Source organism: Pelophylax lessonae (assembly GCF_965119305.1).
Source record: "Pelophylax lessonae genome assembly, chromosome: 2".
Classification (NCBI taxonomy): domain Eukaryota; kingdom Metazoa; phylum Chordata; class Amphibia; order Anura; family Ranidae; genus Pelophylax; species Pelophylax lessonae.
This window is the reverse complement of record NC_138769.1, coordinates 276,150,341-276,169,090: the sequence shown is the minus strand read 5'-3', so window position 1 is coordinate 276,169,090 and position 18,750 is coordinate 276,150,341. Positions and strand designations below refer to the sequence as shown.

Sequence of the window (18,750 nt, the reverse complement as noted above, 5' to 3'; positions counted from 1 at the left end):
CTCCTTTAAAGGTTCAAAAGGGTCCTTAGATAACGCCTCTAGGACCCTGTTCAGGTCCCACGGGGGGAACCTGTCTTTAGTAATAGGGGTAAACCCTTTGCCTAGCCAACAAAAATCTTTTAACTAACGGCGCTTTTGCCAGACTGGAGTCCAAAAAGACAGAAAGAGCCGCTATCTGTACCTTAAGGGTGTTCACTGCCACACCCTTGTCTACTCCATCTTGCAAAAATTCCAGAATCATGGGAGTAGAGGTAGAAGCAAAACGGAATTTTTGTAAAATCTTACCTGTAAAATTCCTTTCTCTGAGTCCTCCGACAGTCGCCGCCTCTTCATATTCGTCACATATGGGGTATTAGACTTTGCTCCGAAGAAGTAGCTAGGCAACTGAATATGTTAACATTAAAGCTTTTAACATATCCCACCCTCAAGGGGTGGTCCCCTCAGTCAATACCCTCCCTACTTCCTGCAACCATATCTCAGTTTCAGTGGAATAGCAGTAGAGTATACAACCAAACCCCAAAAGAGGGGCGGGGGCGGCGACTGTCGGAGGATTTAGAGAAAGGAATTTTACAGGTAAGATTTTACAAAAATTCAGTTTTCTCTTACGTCCTCCGACAGTCGCCGCCTCTTCATATTCGTCACATATGGGGACGTCCCAAAGCAGTGCAAACATGAGGGGTGGGAAACGCATTCATTCGCGCCGAAAGGCAACGCAGTCTCCGCATCAAAGAAAGGAACCTTACCAAAGGAAGGAAACCAGCTGGGCTACAGGAAAAAATAATTGCTCAACAGGAGCAACAACCCAGGAAAAGACAAAGAACCAGGGGATAAAAAACTTATCCCAACAGCCAGAGGTCCCCAACAAGGGACCCTAGGGAATTGCCGCACTAAGAACCTTGCGGCCAAAGGAAGCATCCGCCGATGCCTGAACATCTACTTTGTAGAATTTTGTGAAAGTGTGCACGGTCGACCAGGTCGCCGCCTTACAAATCTGGGCTACAGAAGCCCCATGACGACAGGCCCAAGACGTACTCAGAGATCTAGTAGAGTGCGCCTTCACAGGCACAGGGGGAACCTTCCCCTGCAAAGCATAGGCCTGTTCAATGGTCTGCCTGATCCATTTGGCGAAGGTAGAGGCCGACGCCGCCATGCCCTTCCGAGGACCCTCTGGAAGAACAAACAAGGAATCCGTCTTTCGAAAAGACTCGGTCGATTTAAGGTAAACCCTTATCGCCCGAACAACATCCAAAGAGTGTAGTCTCACCTCTTTCGGATGTTTAGGCTTCGCGCACAGCGAAGGCAAGACAATATCATCATTACGATGGAATTCCGAAACTCGCTTCGGAAGAAAAGAAGGATTAGGTCGCAAGACCACCTTATCCAAACGAACAACCAGATACGGAGACTTGCAGGACAAAGCCGCCAGCTCCGACACTCTGCGAGCCGAAGTGATCGCAACCAAAAAGGCGACCTTTTTGGACAACATAGACAACGAGAGCTCCCTGATCTGTTCAAAAGGAGCACGTTGTAACACAGATAAAACGAGATTCAAGTCCCAAGGGGGCAAAGGATCCCTCCTAGGAGGAACCAGATGCCGCACTCCCTGAACAAAAGTGCCAACAAAGGAGTTGGAAGCCACGGGACGTTGAAACAGAACGGCCAGCGCAGACACCTGACCCTTAATCGTAGCCAGCGCCAAACGCTGATCGACACCTGTTTGAAGGAAGGACAGCACTCGGGAAACCGAGTACGTGCGGGGTGAAAACCCCCTGCACTCACACCAGGCAAAATAGGCCTTCCAAGTACGGTAGTAAACCTTCCCCGAGGAAGACTTCCTCGCGTTGATCAAGGTATGAACGACCTCCGGAGAGAGACCCTTCTCCTTCAGGACCTCGGTCTCAACAGCCAGGCCGTCAAAGCCAGCGACTGTAAAGCAGGATGGTATATCGGCCCTTGAGACAGGAGATCGTCTCGAAGAGGTAGACGCCACGGGGCGTCGACCGCCAGATTCACGAGGTCTGCGTACCAGGACCGGCGAGGCCAGTCCGGCGCCACAAGAATCACCATGCTGCGTTCCGATTGTAACCTGCGAAGGAACCTGGACAGCAACTGAATCAGTGGAAACGTGTACATCAGCTTGTACTGATGCCACGGGGCCACTAACGCGTCCGACGCGTCTGCCCGAGGGTCGCGCGTCCTTGCCACGAACCTTCTCACCTTGTTGTTGAGACGAGACGCGAACAGGTCCACATCTGGAAGACCCCACTTCGCGCACAACATCTGGAAGACAGCCGGGTGGAGAGACCATTCCCCCTGATCCAGGGTCTGGCGACTCAGATAGTCCGCCTGCCAGTTCTCCACCCCCGGAATGTGCACCGCCGTTATCGCCGGGACATGAGTCTCGGCCCAAGTCAGAATGTCGGCCACTTCTCGAGCCGCTCGGGCACTCCTGGTGCCCCCTTGGTGGTTGATGTAGGCCACCGCCGTGGCATTGTCCGTCTGCACCCAAACGGGGCAGCCCTGCAGCCGGTCCGTCCAGCGATGAAGACAGAGATTTATCGCACGCAATTCCAGAACGTTGATCGGAAGGGAGGACTCCCCCTCCGACCAAGTCCCCCGGGCGGGCAGAACGCCCAGAACACCACCCCAGCCCGACAGGCTGGCATCCGTGGTGACCACCGTCCACGAGACAGGACGAAACGACTTGCCCCCGGACACCAACGGGGACTGGAGCCACCACAGAAGGTCTCTTCTCGTGCGATGACTCAACGAGATTTGAAGATCCAGAGATTGAGGTCGCCCGTCCCACACGGACAGGATCTCCGCTTGGAGACCCCGCGTGTGAAACTGGGCGAAGGGAATCGCCTCGAAGGCCGAGACCATCAATCCCAAACATCTCATGCACGTCCGCAGAAACGAGAGCGGAACGTCCCGGAGGGACCTGACTTCCTCCTGAAGAGTTCTGAGTTTGTCTACCGGCAGGAAGACCTTCGCCTGCACCGAGTCCAGGATCATTCCCAGGTAGGGAAGACGAACCGACGGACTCAGTGTCGACTTTGGAAAATTTATCGTCCAACCAAACTCCTGTAGAGTTTGCATCGTGACAGACAGGTCCTCCTCCAGACCCTGGCTGGTCGCAGACCGAACCAGAATGTCGTCCAGATACCCCAGGACAGAAATGCCCTGGGCTCTCAATAATGCCAGAACCGGTGCAAGCACCTTGGTGAAAACCCGCGGAGCCGAGGCGAGACCAAAAGGTAACGCCACGAACTGGTAGTGATCCTCCGCAATGGCGAATCGAAGGTACCTCTGGTGACCCTCGAAAATGGGGATGTGAAGATACGCATCCTTCAAATCGATGGAGGCCATGAATTCCCCTGGAACCAGGGCAGCCACCACCGACCGCAGGGATTCCATGCGGAACTTGCGAGCCCGCACAGAGCGGTTTAGAGCCTTCAAGTCCAGAATTGGACGAACCTTGCCCTCCTTCCTGGGCATGGTGAACAGATTGGAATAAAACCCCCGAAATCTGTCCCGATGAGGCACCGGAACCACCACTCCCTGAGCCCTCAGGTCCCACACTGCCAGGTGCAGGTCCCGTAAACGCTCTGGAGACAGTTGAAGATTTGAGGGAAAAAATCTGCTCTCCGGCCGAGAGAGAAACTCGATCTTGTAACCAGATCGAACGATCTCCTGAACCCACCTGTCCCGCACGCGGGCCAACCAGGGTTGAAGAAAACCGAGCAAGCGTCCCCCCACCCCAAAACTGGGTGAGGGCGCCCCTTCAGGCCGCACTGTTATGGGCAGCGGGTCCGGACTGACCGGACTTCTGTTTTCCAGACCAGGGCTTCTTTTGAGAGCCTTGTCCTTTGAACGGTTTGCCCTTGTAGTGCGACCGAAAGGCACGAAAGGACCCCTGAGGGGGCCGAAAATTAGCATGCTTCTTCCCAGAAGCCCCCTTAGCCTTGGGGAAATGGGGCAAGAGAGTGCTCTTACCTCCGGTGATCCCCTTAATCAACACATCCAAGGACTCCCCAAAAAGGCGAGACCCATCATAAGGCAGATTGGCTAAGGTCTTACGTGAAGATTGGTCCACCGACCAACATTTCAACCAAACCAGGCGGCGAGACAACACCGCCACGCTGTGCACACGTGCAGCCAACGGGACTAAGTCCAAGTCCGCATCACACAGATACATGACACCCTGGTGGATTTGATCCACCATATCCAGGGTCGCCGGCGAGGCCGAATTGGCCACCAGGACGCGCCTAAGCATCTGCGTCCAACTTGCGACAGCCTGGGCCGCCATGAGAGAGGCAAACAGAGCCTTAAGCATAGAACCCGTAATAGAGTAAGTATGACGGGCAAGAGACTCCAATCTCCTATCCGTGGCATCACGGAACACCGGGGAATCCTCTGCAGGAATCGCAGTGGATTTGTTTAAAACCGCAATTGCGTGATCCACCGGGGGTGGCACACACCACCGTTCATCAGTGGAAGGTGAGAAAGGATAACGCAGCTTGAACCTACTTGGCACAGCAAAAGGTTTGCGCAGATTGCGCCATTGTTCCTTAACAGCGCGCTGAAAATCATCATTGCAGGGAAAAACCTGCGGCGTCCTGCGTTTCCTCTGCGTCCCATAAGCCGCCAAGGCAGCAGGGGGACACACTTCATCCTGCAAACGCAGCGTTTGTTTTATGGAAGCAATCAATTCATCTATGATTGCAAGCTCTTCAGGCGAGCCAGGGGGAGAATTATCAACCCCTTCAACTTCAGCCTCCACCTCGGACCCCACTAGATCCAGGGAGGAGCGGGACCCCGATAAGGAGACCCCCGCCACAACAGCCCCATCACCCTCACCCTCAGACTCAGAGGAAAGAGAAACTCTGGGTCTCTTGGTAGATTGAGCAGCCACCAGCATCTGCACCTGAGCAGCAAGGCCAGCCACAATAGTGGCCAAATCCCCCCCTGGGGGGGAAACAGCGGTCCCCTGGCTATCCACCAAAGCGGAAGGAAATTTGCCCTCCTGAGAATCCATTGCCCCAATATCAAAATGCCGGATAATAAAGGGTTAACTGCCCCTTTAACAAGTGCGGCGAGCGCAGCCCACCGCACCACACACAAGCACAATGAGACCCCCACAGGGACAATAAAACGGACACAGGCAATGGATAAGAAGGATATAACCTGAGGAGACCCTCGCCGCTGCTGCTGCCTCGATCGGTGTACCCAGGAGAAGAGGAAGTGATGGGACCAGGGCGCTCTATGAAAGCCTATGGGAGGCTACAAGAAAATGGCCGCCATGCATGTAGAACATGCGGCCGGAGCGAGTGTAGGCAAAATGGCGCCGTTTGGCGCCAAAACCGCCGCTCCACAGTACAGTAATGCACACATATAGCCATATATATAAAAAAACATGGCAGATCGCCGCAGCGATCGCTGTATAGTGCCCAAACATGCCACAAAACATGCCCCACAGCACACAGCTTCTCACACTGACAAAGCTGACACACAGTGTCACACAGCTCCCCCCCCCCCTTGCAGCCCACAGCATGCAGCCGAGAGACAGGGAGACAAACAGTGAGAACAGAGGCAGGTTACACAGTCCCAGACTGACACCCCCCCCAGACAGACAGGTCCCCACATAGATACACTTACCTCACAATGGCGTGGGGGACCCGCACAGGCGAACAAGCCGCTGCACATGAGGCAGGGAGAGTCGCATACAAGACGCACAAAATGAGGGTTAAGAAACCGCACAGCGTCCAGTGAGGTAGCCACCTCACCAATCATCCCTGCACCGAACAGGGATGGGTCGTTCACTGTGCCAGGAGCGTTACCTGGCTGAACGCTCGATGGCAGACTGGGAAGCCACTGACCCACGACCTGCGACCAGGGGGATCAGCCCGAGACCCAGCCCGCATGATCCTCTTCATCAGAAGAACTAACTAATGCTGACAAAAAGAACAGCTAAGCAAAGGTAGAGAGAAAACTCAAACAAAAAATCAAAAAAGAAGAAAGAGTCTGGGGCACAAAGCCCCAGCACAGAGAGAGCCAGCCACTCCTGACAAGCTAGACATTGAAACTGAGATATGGTTGCAGGAAGTAGGAGGGTATTGACTGAGGGGACCACCCCTTGAGGGTGGGATATGTTAAAAGCTTTAATGTTAACATATTCTGTTGCCTAGCTACTCCTTCGGAGCAAAGTCTAATACCCCATATGTGACGAATATGAAGAGGCGGCGACTGTCGGAGGACGTAAGAGAAATTCCTTTTGCTTCCTCCAGGCACAGAATTTTTTTCCATACTTTCAAATAAATTTTTCTAGTGACTGTTTTTCTGCTCAGTAAAAGAGTATCTACCACTCTGAGCATCCCTTTGCTCTAAGCAATTGGTGTTCAGTAACCAGGCTGTCAGCTGGAAGAAACCTGGGTTCTGACACTGTACTGGTCCCTGAGACAGAAGGTCTGGGGAGACTGGGAGATGCCAAGGACAGGCTAAGGACATGGCTTTCAGGATTGGGAACCATGGCCTTTTGGGCCACCAGGGAGCGATCAGAATTAAATTCAGATTCTGCGTCCTACTCAACTTCTGGAGCACTCTGGGAATTAGCATCAGAGGTGGAAAGGCGTAGGCCAGATTGAACTTCCAAGGCTGAGCTAAGGCATCCAACCCTACCATTTCTTTGGACCTGGTTAGGGAGAAGAAATTCTTGGCCTTTTTGTTCAGGGCTGAGGCAAATAGGTCTATTTCTGGTTGTCCACACCTCTCCACTACAGACGGGAAGACTTTGGAGTTCAGTTCCCATTCCCCTTCTTTGAAGCTGTAGCGGCAGAGAAAATCCGCCTGCAGATTGTCCTTTCCCCTGATGTGATCAGCTGCTATTGAGATTACCCTCCCTTCGCCCCATCCCAAGATGTCTTGGGCTAGGGTAAGGAGAGATCTCGATCTGGTCCCTCCTTGTCGGTTCAGGTAGACCACCGTTGTGGTATTGTCTGATAATATCAGAACCTCTCTATTCCATATGAGTTTCCGAAAGGCTTTTAGGGCTTTTCCTACTGCCTTCAGTTCTCTGACGTTGGATGAGGCTTGGGCTGTTCGTTTGCCCCATATTCCCTGGCTTTGTGACCCCTCTAGGTGGGCTCCCCAGCCTCTGGTACTGGCGTCTGTGGTAATCCTTACCGGGTCCCACTGATCCCATGGCCTGCCTTCCGCTAGGTTGTTTGAATTGGTCCACCATTCCAGGGAGGTCTGGACCTGCGGAGTGAGGACAACCATTTCATCTAGCGACTCTATTCTTCTGTCCCAAGAGGACCGATGGAAGAACAGGAGTTCTCTTGCATGCAGCTGTGCCCACACAATGGCTGGGATACTGGCTGACATAAGGCCTAAGACTTTTAATACTTTTCTCCTGGGACAGGAGAGCATTCTTTAGGTCTAAGACTGCCGAAACTATTTGTTCCCTCTTCTCTTTGGGAAGAAAGAGTTTCTGTGACACCGAGTCCACCTGAAATCCCAGGAAGGATTGTACCTGTATTGGCACCAGGGACAATTTTTCCCAATTTATAAGCCATCCTAACTCTTGTAGGCAGATTATTTGCTGGGTGTCTGTCTTTAGTTGGGCCTCTGTTTTTGCAAACACCAGCAGGTCGTCCAGGTAAGGACCAAGCTATCCCTTGGTCGTGTAACCAAGCCACTGCCTCCGCTAGGATCTTGGTAGAGATTCTTGGACTGGAGGTTAGTCCAAACGGTAGTGCCCTGAATTGCCAGTGAGAAGTTCCTTTCTCTGTCACTATTGCAAACCTCAGAAACGGCTGATGATCCTGGTGAATAGGAACATGCAGGTACGCATCTTTGAGGTCCAGGGTGATAATGAACACATCTTTCAGTAGGTTTTTTCTTACTTAGTAGATGGTCTCCGTAGTGAATTTTTTGTATAAAAGGAACTGATTAAGGTTTCACAAGTTTATTATCAGGCGATGCTTCCCTGAGGATTTTGGGACCACAAACACAAGGGAGTAAAACCCTTGGAAAAGCTGCTCCTTTGGTACTGGGAGGATTACCAGTTGTTCTGCCAGTTACTGAATCCCTAATAGTAGGGCTTGTCCTTTTTGAGTTCCCTTGGGGACGTGTGTAAGGGTTACTGTTGGAGAGGGTATTGATGCAAATTTCAGTCTGTAGCCTTCTTTTATGGTGCTGCGGATATATGGGGAGACTTATCTTTTCCCAGCTGGAAAGAAATTGACTCAGGCTGCTCCCTACTTTGACTTTTAAGTCATTTTTTATCCTTTGCAGCTGAGGTGGAAGGAAAGGACGCACTGTTTCTTGATCTTTCCTTCCGAACTTTCCAGCTCTTTGAAGGTTCCCTTTTCCTTCTTTGCTGTTTATTATCCCTGGGGCCACGAAAAAAATTTCTGTTAGCCTCTCTAGGCTTTGTGGGAAATTTCTTCCCTTTTTCTGAGGATCTGGAAAGGACATAGACCAAACCTGAACCAAACAGAAGGGTGCCCTCAAATGGAAGACCACAAAGCTTGGTCTTGGATGGGAGGTCCCCTTCCCACTCCTTAAGCCAAATAGCTCTTCTGGCTGTGTTCAGGAGAGCTCCTGTTTTGGCAGATGCTTCCACTGATTCTAGTGTGGCGTCTGCCAGGTAGGCCACTGCCTTACTTATCACCGACAAGGAGTCCTGGATATCTTGGGTTTTTGTCTGAGACAGATTTTTACTGAGTCTATCCACCCAGAAAAAGGCATTTCTAGCCACACAGGAGGCTGTTAGACCTGAAGCCATAGTAGCTGCCTTGGCATCCAAGGCTTTTCCCAGTAAAGTTACCGCTTTTCGGCTCATGGCATCCTTGATGCTACCAGCATCTAGAAAGGAGAGATCTGATTTTCTAGAAACTTGTGCCAGGGGTGCATCTAGTTTTGGTCTTTTTAGGAATTTGCTTGTATCCTCCTCTTTAAAGGGGAATCTCCTCTTCCAGGAGCTCCCTTTATTAACCTGTTCTCAGGTAATTGCCATTGTTGAAGAATCAGATTCTTCAGTGAATGGTGAATATGAAAAACTCTAGAGGGACTTCTCCATATCCCTTTGTAAAGTTTAACTTGTGCCGTGGTTTCATTAGGCAAATCAGGTATCTCTTCTGAGGGATAGATGGCCTGAAGGAGAACCTGCATATTTTCTAACCCAAAAAGGTTTTTTGCTGACTCTGCCTCGCCTGGGGCATCTGAGTCCTTATCCCCTTCAGCCTCTGAGCAGGATGGGGAATCCGAGCGGCTCTCTAGAGATAATCCTTCTGTCCTGACTCGAGTTGGGGGGAAGGTTTTCTGTAGTTGGTGTAGTACCTGACGGTCCTTCCATTGAAGAGGGATCTGTAGGGTCCACTCTTTTAGCTCCTAGAGTGGACCTAACTGTCATCATAGTGGACAGCATTGTCTTAAAAAAGTCTTTCATCGTTCCAGAAGTTTCCATTGCTGTCATTCTATAAAGGCATTTATAGCAGAAAGCCATAGTGTGGGAGCTGGGCAACTTATCTGAGCAATTACCACACTTCTTATGAACAGAATGCCCTGACAATGCTAGTGTAGAGACAGAGGATTCTTGTGGACCGCTCAAGGACTCTCGAAGACAGGATACAAGGTAGTATAAGTACCTAGGGTCAGGGAAATGATACAACTTCCAGGTTTTTTTTATGTCAGTAACCAGAAGACTTTTAAAAATGCATAGCCCCCTTAGAGGATACATATTCAGCACTTACCCTGCTCAGTCTGGGTTTGGCTGCCAACACCTGGAGCTGCCTCTCCTTTTCCTTCCCCGGAGGATGAGTCGTGGAGGGCTTCATTTCCACAGCAGACATCCGAGCTCCGATAGCCTTGGATTCTGCTTTGCCGCTCGTAGAAGTTCTGGTTATAAAGATGAGGCTTGAAGCTCCCATCCGGCGGGAAATTCAAAAGCCTTTGGTGGAGGAGAGCTTCTGGCGCCGGATCGCAAGACCTGGAAACATGCCGCAGGTGACCGAGGGCTTGCACCACATTGGGCGACCTGTGAGAAGCTTGGATGGGGCAGCAGGTAAAGCTCCGCTCGTAGGGTCCCCCAGGGGGAACCCGTGGCCTTCCGTTGAACCTGGCTCACAGGGTTACCTTTCGACTTCCAATAGTCTGCAGGTTAGTAAATAACACTCGTTTCTTGTAGGAAGAAACACAATCTAAACCGAGGGCCTGAGGGAAGGGTGGGGCCTTTTAACTAATCTTAATTGATTATGTTTCTGGTAGGAGGAGCCTATCATCTCTCACTGTTGGGCCGTCCTGGAAAACGAGGAGAGAAAACTGGATTTTTGACTTACCGTAAAATCCTTTTCTCTTAAGCTCATTAACAGACGCAGGACTCCTATCTTGATATCCATAGGGTTATACTGCCCCCTACAGGAGTAGGACACTAGGCAGAAAAAAAGTTCTGGCTACGCCTATGTGCAGTCCCAGGGGCTATACCCTCTCACTTCCTGCTATAGGATGTCAGCTTTGTATCAAAGCAGTGTCAGAGAAAGCATATCAACCCAACTCAAACATAGAGGGGCGGGTACTGCGTCTGTCAATGAGCTTAAGAGAAAAGGATTTTACGGTAAGTCAAAAATCCAGTTTTCTCTGTCACTCATTGACAGACACAGGACTCATATCTTGATATCCGCAGGGACGTCCCAAAGCAGTACCACAATTGAGGGGTGGGATAGCAGAAGAAAACATCCCATAAGGCCAAAAACATAACCAACCAGGAACCAAAGGACTCATCGGAACAAAAAGATGAGACCCACCTGAAAACCAAAAACAGAACCCCCGAGGTAGACCAAGGGTCCCCTCAAACAGCAGCCTGCAAAACCTTGCGGCCCCAAAGAGGCATCCGTAGATGCCAGCCCAACAACCGTATAAAACATAGTTAAGGTATGAACAGACGACCAGGTAGCCGCCTTGAAAACCTGAAGCACAGGTGCCTGATGGCAGAAAACCCAGGAAGCACTAAGCGCCCGAGTAGAGTGCGCCTTAACAGGGAAAGGAGGAACCTGACCCTTAATCGAATAAGCCTGCGCCACCGTCTGCCTGATCCATCCGGAGAAAGTCGCAGCAGACGCAGGCAACCCCTTCCTAGGGCCATCCGCGATCCTATAGAGCGAATGTGACTGACGAAAAAAGAGTTAGCAGTGGCCAGGTACACCCTGAGTGCCCGAACCACATCCAAGGTGTGCAAATTCCTTAGGATGGCTGGGCTGAGGACACAGGGAAGTCAACACAATATCCTCATTTAAGTGAAAACGGAGACCACCTTAGGAAAGGACGGATCCGGACAAAGAACCACTTAAGCCCCATGAACCACCAGATAGGGGGAACAAAAAGGACAACGCAGCTAGTTCCGACTGCGTGCAGAAATAACAGCCACCAAAAAGTCCACCGTCTGGGATAAGGTAAGCAGGGGAATCTCCCTAGTACATTGAAAGAAAGGTTTCTGGAGAACCGACAGCACCAAATTAAGGTCCCAGGGCGGTAAAAAAGAGCGAACCGGAGAAACCAGGTGCCGCAGCCCCTGGATGAAAGTGCGCACCAGGGAATGAGTGGCCAGTGGCCTCTGGGAGAAAATAGCCATGGCCGAGACCTGACCCTTGATAGTACTCAAAGCCAGCTTCTGCTCAACCCCCCCGTTGAAGGAAGGCCAAGAGTAAGAATGTGGAGGAACCCCCGAGGTACTCACACCACGCAATATACGACTTCCATGCAAGATGAGAGATAATTCTAGAAGTCGCTTTCCTCACTTTAAGCAGAGTAGGCATAACTGAAGCAGACAATCCCCTGTGCTTCAGCACCTGGCTCTCAACAGCCAAGCCATCAAGCCAGCGACCGTAAAGCAGGATGGAAGATCAGCCCCTGAGACAGTAGATCCTCCCTGAGAGGAAGCCTCCAAGGAGTGCCTGCGACCAGCCTGACCAAAGCAGCATACTAGGCGCGATGAGGCCAGTCCGGGGCCACAAGAATGACCGGAATTCCTTCCACCTCTATCCTGCGAAGAAACCTCAGCCGCAACTTGAGAGGAGGAAAGGCATACAGCAACTGATACCGCCCCCACGGGGCCACCAGCGCGTCTGTGGCATCTGCCAGAGGATCTCGGGAGCAGGCTACAAACCCCTGCACCCTCCTATTGCGCCGGGACGCCAACAGATCCACATCCGGGGTGCCCCAACGAAGGCACAACTGGGGAAACAACTCCGGACAAAGAGACTAGCCCCCTTGATTAAAGGTCTGTCGGCTGAGAGAAAATCCGCCTGCCATATTTCCACGCCTGGAATGTGAACAGCGGAGAGAGCTGGAACAAGCGTTCCGCCCAACGAGGATGCCGGCCACTTCCAAGGCCGCAAGGACACTCTTGGTGCCTCCATGGTGAGTAACATAAGCCACGGCTGTGGCATTGTCCGACCGAACCTGCACTAGACAGCCCCAAAGATGCTCGGACCAGTGAACCAGGCAAAGCCTGACCCGCCCCTACAAGAAAATGGCGGCTGCGGCGGTAAAGGGGGCCCTCGGGGACCCCCCTCCTGACTGACAGATGATCAACCGGAAGGTGGGCCCTGGGGAGTCAGGTAGGAACCCTCCCTGCACAACAGTCTGCACCGTCTGCACCGGCGGGTCCCCCCACCCCCGCCCCCTCATCGACCTGCATGCAGATCCAGTCTCCCCACATATCCCCAGTAGCGACAGAGACCCCCCAGGAGGGGGGAAAGGGAGACCCAACAGGTGGGGGGTTCACAGGGGAACCCAGAGAAATGGGGGTCCGACCGTCCCAGGGAGAGGCCCGCATCCACAGTCAGCCATGAGGAAAAGGGGGGGAACATTTACTCACCATACCGGAACAGTGTGGGCGCCACTCCAGACAAAACCCCTCGCCGCTCAGTGGGAAGGGGGGGGGGTGTCAGCCAAAAGTAACGCTGCGACTCAGTTGCAGACTGGTCGTATGCGACCTGGCGGGACGTTTAACCCGCGGGCCAGTCCCCGTCCAACGGGACTATGTCGTGGCCGACCCAGCGCGGAGCTAGGGCCTGCACATGCTCGTAGGCCGGCTGGGGTGACCACTGGATCTCAGCATCCAGCCCGTCGCCCAGATCCGGCATAATTGCTTGTAGATCTCACAGGAACAATTCGGAGAAAAAAAGCTAGCTAAAAAAGTAATTATCTAAAAAAGCTGGCCAGGACCAGAGATCCCAGCAAGGAACTTAGGTCCTTACTCCTGACTAGGCAGAAAAAAACTGACATCCTATAGCAGGAAGTATATATGGTATACCCCCTGGGACTGCCCATAAGCGTAGCCAGACTTGTTTTCTGCCTAGTGTCCTACTCCTGTAAGGGGAGGTACGGATATCAAGATATGAGTCCTGCGTCTGTCAATGAGCGACAGAGAAATAGGGTTTCCATCCATCCAGATTTGACGGATCTGATGTCAGCGGACATGTCTCCGCTGACATGCGATGCCCCATAGGGATGCATGGGGGGACCATTCAGATCTGCCAAAAAAACGGACAGGCAGATCCACTTGTGTGAAAGAGCCCTAAAGCACCAAGCCTCAGCAGCTGGATTTAATCTTAGTGGAAGATTTTGTATAGTACTATTAAAAATAAATTCTCTCAGGAGAGAGATATGCACAGCATCTATGGGTGCTAGCAGAAAAATGAGGCAATGCTGGGAGTGGGACAGGGAGTCAAGATTTACTATTTGCCAGTGCCCAATCATGTGCATGATCCAGCCTTCAGATGCACATGCAGGGTACAGTATTGAGTTTGTCCACCCTTTGCAGCTAAAACAGCTTCAACTATTTTGGGAAGGCTGTCCACAAGGTTTAGTGCGTGTAAAGGCAGGTGGCCCAAAACTTTTGATAACAGTGTATGTCCTCTAATTGTACGTTTATGCCCAATAAAAACAACAAGAAAGAAATACACAATGCCATTGCTATCAAATTTAAACCCTAATTGTCCAGAAAGAAAAAAAAAAAAAAAAAAAGAAATATAAATCATTAGGGTAGACTACAAAACCTAGTTATAATATGCAGAATCAAGACATCACCCAAGGGCTCTATGGTTCAAGTGGATTTAGGGAGAAAAAAAAAGGTTTGGGGACTCGGCAACCTAAGCTCTGTATTACCTGAATGCCATCCAATAGTTTGCTGATTGACCAGAAACTATCCGCCTCAATGTTCCTTAGTGTATCAGATGAAAGGCTGCTCACATCAAAGTTTTCTACGTCGTCTTCTAAGAAATTAGAACATACAACAGTTTATTGTAAAAACTACAAATGCAAACACAATCATTTAGGCAGTGTGTTAGTGAGCAATAGAGGAAAAAAAAAATAATAATAATATATATATATATATATACACACACACACAGTGTGTGTATATGTGTAAATATATATATATATAGATCTGTCTATACAAACATACACACACACACACTGAACAAAATTATAAAAACACAACACTTTTGTTTTTGCCCCCATTTTTCATGAGCTGAACTCGAAGATCTAAGACTTTTTCTTTGTACACAAAAGGCCTATTTCTCTCAAATACTGTTCACAAATCTGTCTAATTCTGTGTTAATGAGCACTTCTCCTTTGCCGAGAGATTTCATCCATCTCACAGGTGTTGCATATAAAGATGCTGATTAGACAGCATGATTATTGCACGGGTCTGCCTTAGGCTGGCCACAATAAAAAGGCCACTCTAAGCCCCGGTTCACATTTGTGCGATTGCGGAGATCGCATGTAATTTAGGAGCAGTGCTCATGTGCGGTGCAAATTTAAGCCATACACTTTGTATGGCTGAATTCGCACCGCATCCGCACTAAACTCGCACATGAGGCTTTTTTTTTTAAATCGCAGCAGAATCGGATCGCATAGTGGTTCAGACTAGTGCGATCCGATTCTGTGCGAACTTGCAGATCGCACTGCGATTGCAACTGGGGGTGTAGTTAACTCTTAATTTACACCCCCTACGTATCACATATGGCAGTGTGAACTGCCAGAGGTGTGGATGCGATGCGGGATCACGCTGCATATTCGCAGCGTTCCCACATCGCACAAATGTAAACCGGCCCTAAAAGGTGCAGTTTTACAGTATTGGGGGGGGGGGGGGGTGTCAGAAAACCAGTCAGTATCTGGTGTGACCACCATTTGCCTCACGCAGTGCAACACTTCTTCATATGGCCTCAGGATCTCATCACGGCATCTCTGAAAACTGTGATTCATCCGTAAAGAGACCACCTCTCCAAAGTGCCAGACTTGAGCATTTGGCCACTCAAGTCGGTTACGACGACGAACTGCAGTCAGGTCGAAACCCCAATGAGGATAACGAGGATGCAGATGAGCTTCCCTGAGACGGTTTCATTAGTCTGTGCAAAAAATCTTTGCTTATGGAAAACAATTGTCGCAGCAGCTGTCCAGGTGGCCGGTCTCAGTTGATCTTGGAGGTGAAGATGCAGGACGAGGAGGTCCTGGGCTGGTGTGGTTACACGTGGTCTGCGGTTGTGAGGCCGGTTTGAGGCACTGCCAAATTCTCTGAAACGCCTTTAGAGACGGCTTATGGTAGAGAAATGAACATTCAATTCACGGGCAACAGCTCTGGTGGACATTCCTGCAGTTAGTATGCCAATTGCACGCTCCCTCAAAACCTGTGACATCTGTGGCATTGTGCTGTGTGATAAAACTACACATTTTAGAGTGGCCTTTTAATCAACATCTTGATATGCCACACCTGTGAGGTGGATAGATTATATCGGCAAAGGAGAAGTGCTCACTAACACAGATTTATGTTGGCCGTACACTAGCCGAAAAATCGTTTGAAAATCTGTCATTTGGTCAGGGTCAGATTGTTTTTCATCCAGTTAATGGGCACAAATAGAAAATCGTTTTTTAACTTTTCAGAGCCTAAAAATTTGAACGAACAGTTTGGAAAATTCTGCCGAACGAACGATAAATTGAAAGGTTATTGTGTTTCTCGGCCGAACTGTTTGCACTAGGCATGTGTGACAAACTGAACGAAAAACGTCCACTTAACGATTTATCGTTTGAAATTTGGTCATTACATGATGGCACAATCGTCTGCTCTCACGACCGACTTTTTGTTTCTCGAAAATGAGTTTGAAAGATTTTTCGGCTAGTGTATGGCCAGCTTTAGACAGATTTGTGAACAATATTTGAGAGAAATAGGCCTTTTGCGAGCACAGAAAAAGTCTTAGATCTTGGAGTTCAGCTCATGAAAAATGGGGGCAACAACAAAAGTGTTGCCTTTATAATTTTGTTCAATATATTATATATACAAAACACACACACACATACATACACATTTGTATTTTGTAGAAGTACATGTAGTAATCAGTCCCATGTCCCTTTGTGCTTTGTAATCCTAGCTGTGAGGTCAGACAGGGCACTCCCCTGCCCTTGCAGCCATTTAATAGGAGAAAAGGAGAATTAAAAGGAGACTGCTGCTCAATAACTGGCCCTGGTCTTGATTCCACGCACTTGCCATATTGGCGGCAAGAGGAAGGCGGAAATGCCTATTCCTCTGCATTTCTCTTGCCACCACTTGTCTTGGGCAAGTGCTTGGAGCCGAGACAAGTGCCAGTCATGAAGCAGGCATCTCCTTGCTAGCTACATTATTTGACCGGTGGGTGGGGGGCATCCTGTCTGACCTTGTAGCGAGGCTTAAAAAGCATATAGGAGCAGGGGCCAAAGTACTACATGTAACAGTAGGACGAGAAATTAGAGGAGTGCTTGTCTTGGGGAAAAAAAACTACTATTACTGAAAAACAGTGGGAGACATTTATCAATTCTGCAGCATAGCTAGGCAAAACTAAACAGAAGAAAGAGGCAGATTTAGACAGAATTATTATACTTTGGCAGTTTCGCTCACAAAATTTCCCTCAGTTTTGCAAAAACAGGACTGCGACAGAATAAATTCTGCCCACGACCACTTCTTAATTGTGCGTCTGTTTCATATGAAAATCTGTCATCTCTAGTGTCAAAATCTGTTGCAGTACTCTGCCCAGGATTACAGATGCAAATACACATAAAAAACATGTCATATAGGCTTTGTTAACCGACAGAAAGCTTAATTAATGTCTAAATGTGTTGCTATATTGATTGACAAACATCCCTTAGTGTTTTGGTGCAATCTGCCCATGGTAGGTGGAATTGAGCAATTTTCCATGAGCTATAGGGATTTAAAAATCAAATAAAGGAGGCAGCACTCCAATGACATCTTGTTCAAAGAATATTTAATCAAATTACCACATACAGAAACACTCCTGCCAGAAGCCATGCCCCCTTTCATGGTGCAGTGGAGAGCAATGAGACTTCTGGGCTTAAGCACCTGGGTGACATACACAAGATGGAGGAGGATACAGGGTGCTCTGTGAAAGTGTTGAAATGAGTCAGAATTTTAACACAGTAACACCGTAGTGTTAGGCAATGTCTGATTTAAACACTTAAAGTGGAGTTCCACTCAAAAGTGGAACTTCCTCTCCTCTCCTTCCTTCCCCCTCTCCGGTGCCATATTTGGCACCTTTCCTAGGTAGGGGGGAATGGGGAATTCCCGTTTTAGACGGGTACCCTTTCCCCACTTCTGGGAGACAGTGCTGCACCTCGGAAGTTCGACCCCACCCCCCTCCTTCCCCCAATGCCGGGCCAATTAGAAAGCGCAGCGTGCTTTGCGCATGCGCAGTAGGGAACCAACTGTGAGGACAAAAGGTTCACTGCCTGTTTCCCTTAGAACTAATTGCGGCGGCAGTCAGTCCAAAAATCGGCTGGGGTGCTGACATCGTGTAGCTGCTGACTTAATTTTTTTCCCCAGCTGAAACACTTCTTTAAATACCTGTTATTTGTATTTAAAAATATTTTCTTATCAACCTAGTGTCCAATTACAGAGATGTTTAGATCTCTAAATATAATCAATTAATAACAATTTTGTGCATCCTCTCTAAATGGTTATAAACCTCTGAAATGAAAAATAAACAAAGCACATCCTTCTATGGTGTGTACTTGCTTTAATCCCAAGCACAGTGTCATATCTCACTGTGGTCTCCTTCCTATGCCATCTGCGTAAGTCACTTCTAACTTGCTATGCTGACCCCAAACAATCTCAAAATCTGGCATTGCCTCCCTCTAGGACACTGTAGATGATTGACAGTCTCAACTGTCCATGTTTCCCTATAAGTATGTAGAGGAGGGTGTGTCATTTCCCTCCAATCAGATTATACTGAGCTCTTCCCACTATTCTTTGCAGTGTGTGACATCAGATCCCCACCCCCTACCTCTTGGAGCTGAGAAAGGCTGTAGAAGAGAGAGGGCTAAAGATAAACTGGCACAACATGACTGTAGGAGGATTTGTTTAGTCACCTGAGCCTAGTCATGTTAGTGGGTATATGTAAGGGTGCCAAATCACTTTCACCCTTCTGGCTAATCCTCTTTACCTATTAATCATTCATATTCACTAATAAGTCAAACGTTGAAATTGCACAACTAGAATTATGATTTGCGTGGGGATAAAGTGAGAGGTGCTTATCCCACCCGGACAGCTACAGTACCTCACGAAAGTGAGTACACCCCTCACATTTTTGTAAATATTTTATTACATCTTTTCATGTGACAACACTGAAGAAATTACACTTACCCCAATGTAATGTAGTAAGTGTACAGCTTGTATAACAGTGTAAATTTGCTCTCTCCTGA

General features: G+C 49.3%; 1 protein-coding gene across 4 annotated transcripts in view; it reads right to left on the bottom strand.

The window, feature by feature from the left end:
• TBC1D22B (TBC1 domain family member 22B) overlaps nucleotides 1–18,750 on the bottom strand; it is a 780,346-nt gene that overhangs the window by 289,715 nt on the left and 471,881 nt on the right. For 3 of the 4 annotated variants that reach the window (XM_082245406.1, XM_082245409.1, XM_082245408.1), the window contains exon 9: nucleotides 14,170–14,276. In XM_082245406.1, the coding sequence (XP_082101532.1) occupies nucleotides 14,170–14,276 (107 nt within the window). The remainder of the gene's footprint in view (nucleotides 1–14,169; nucleotides 14,277–18,750) is intronic. The other variant, XM_082245407.1, reaches the window with a different exon arrangement.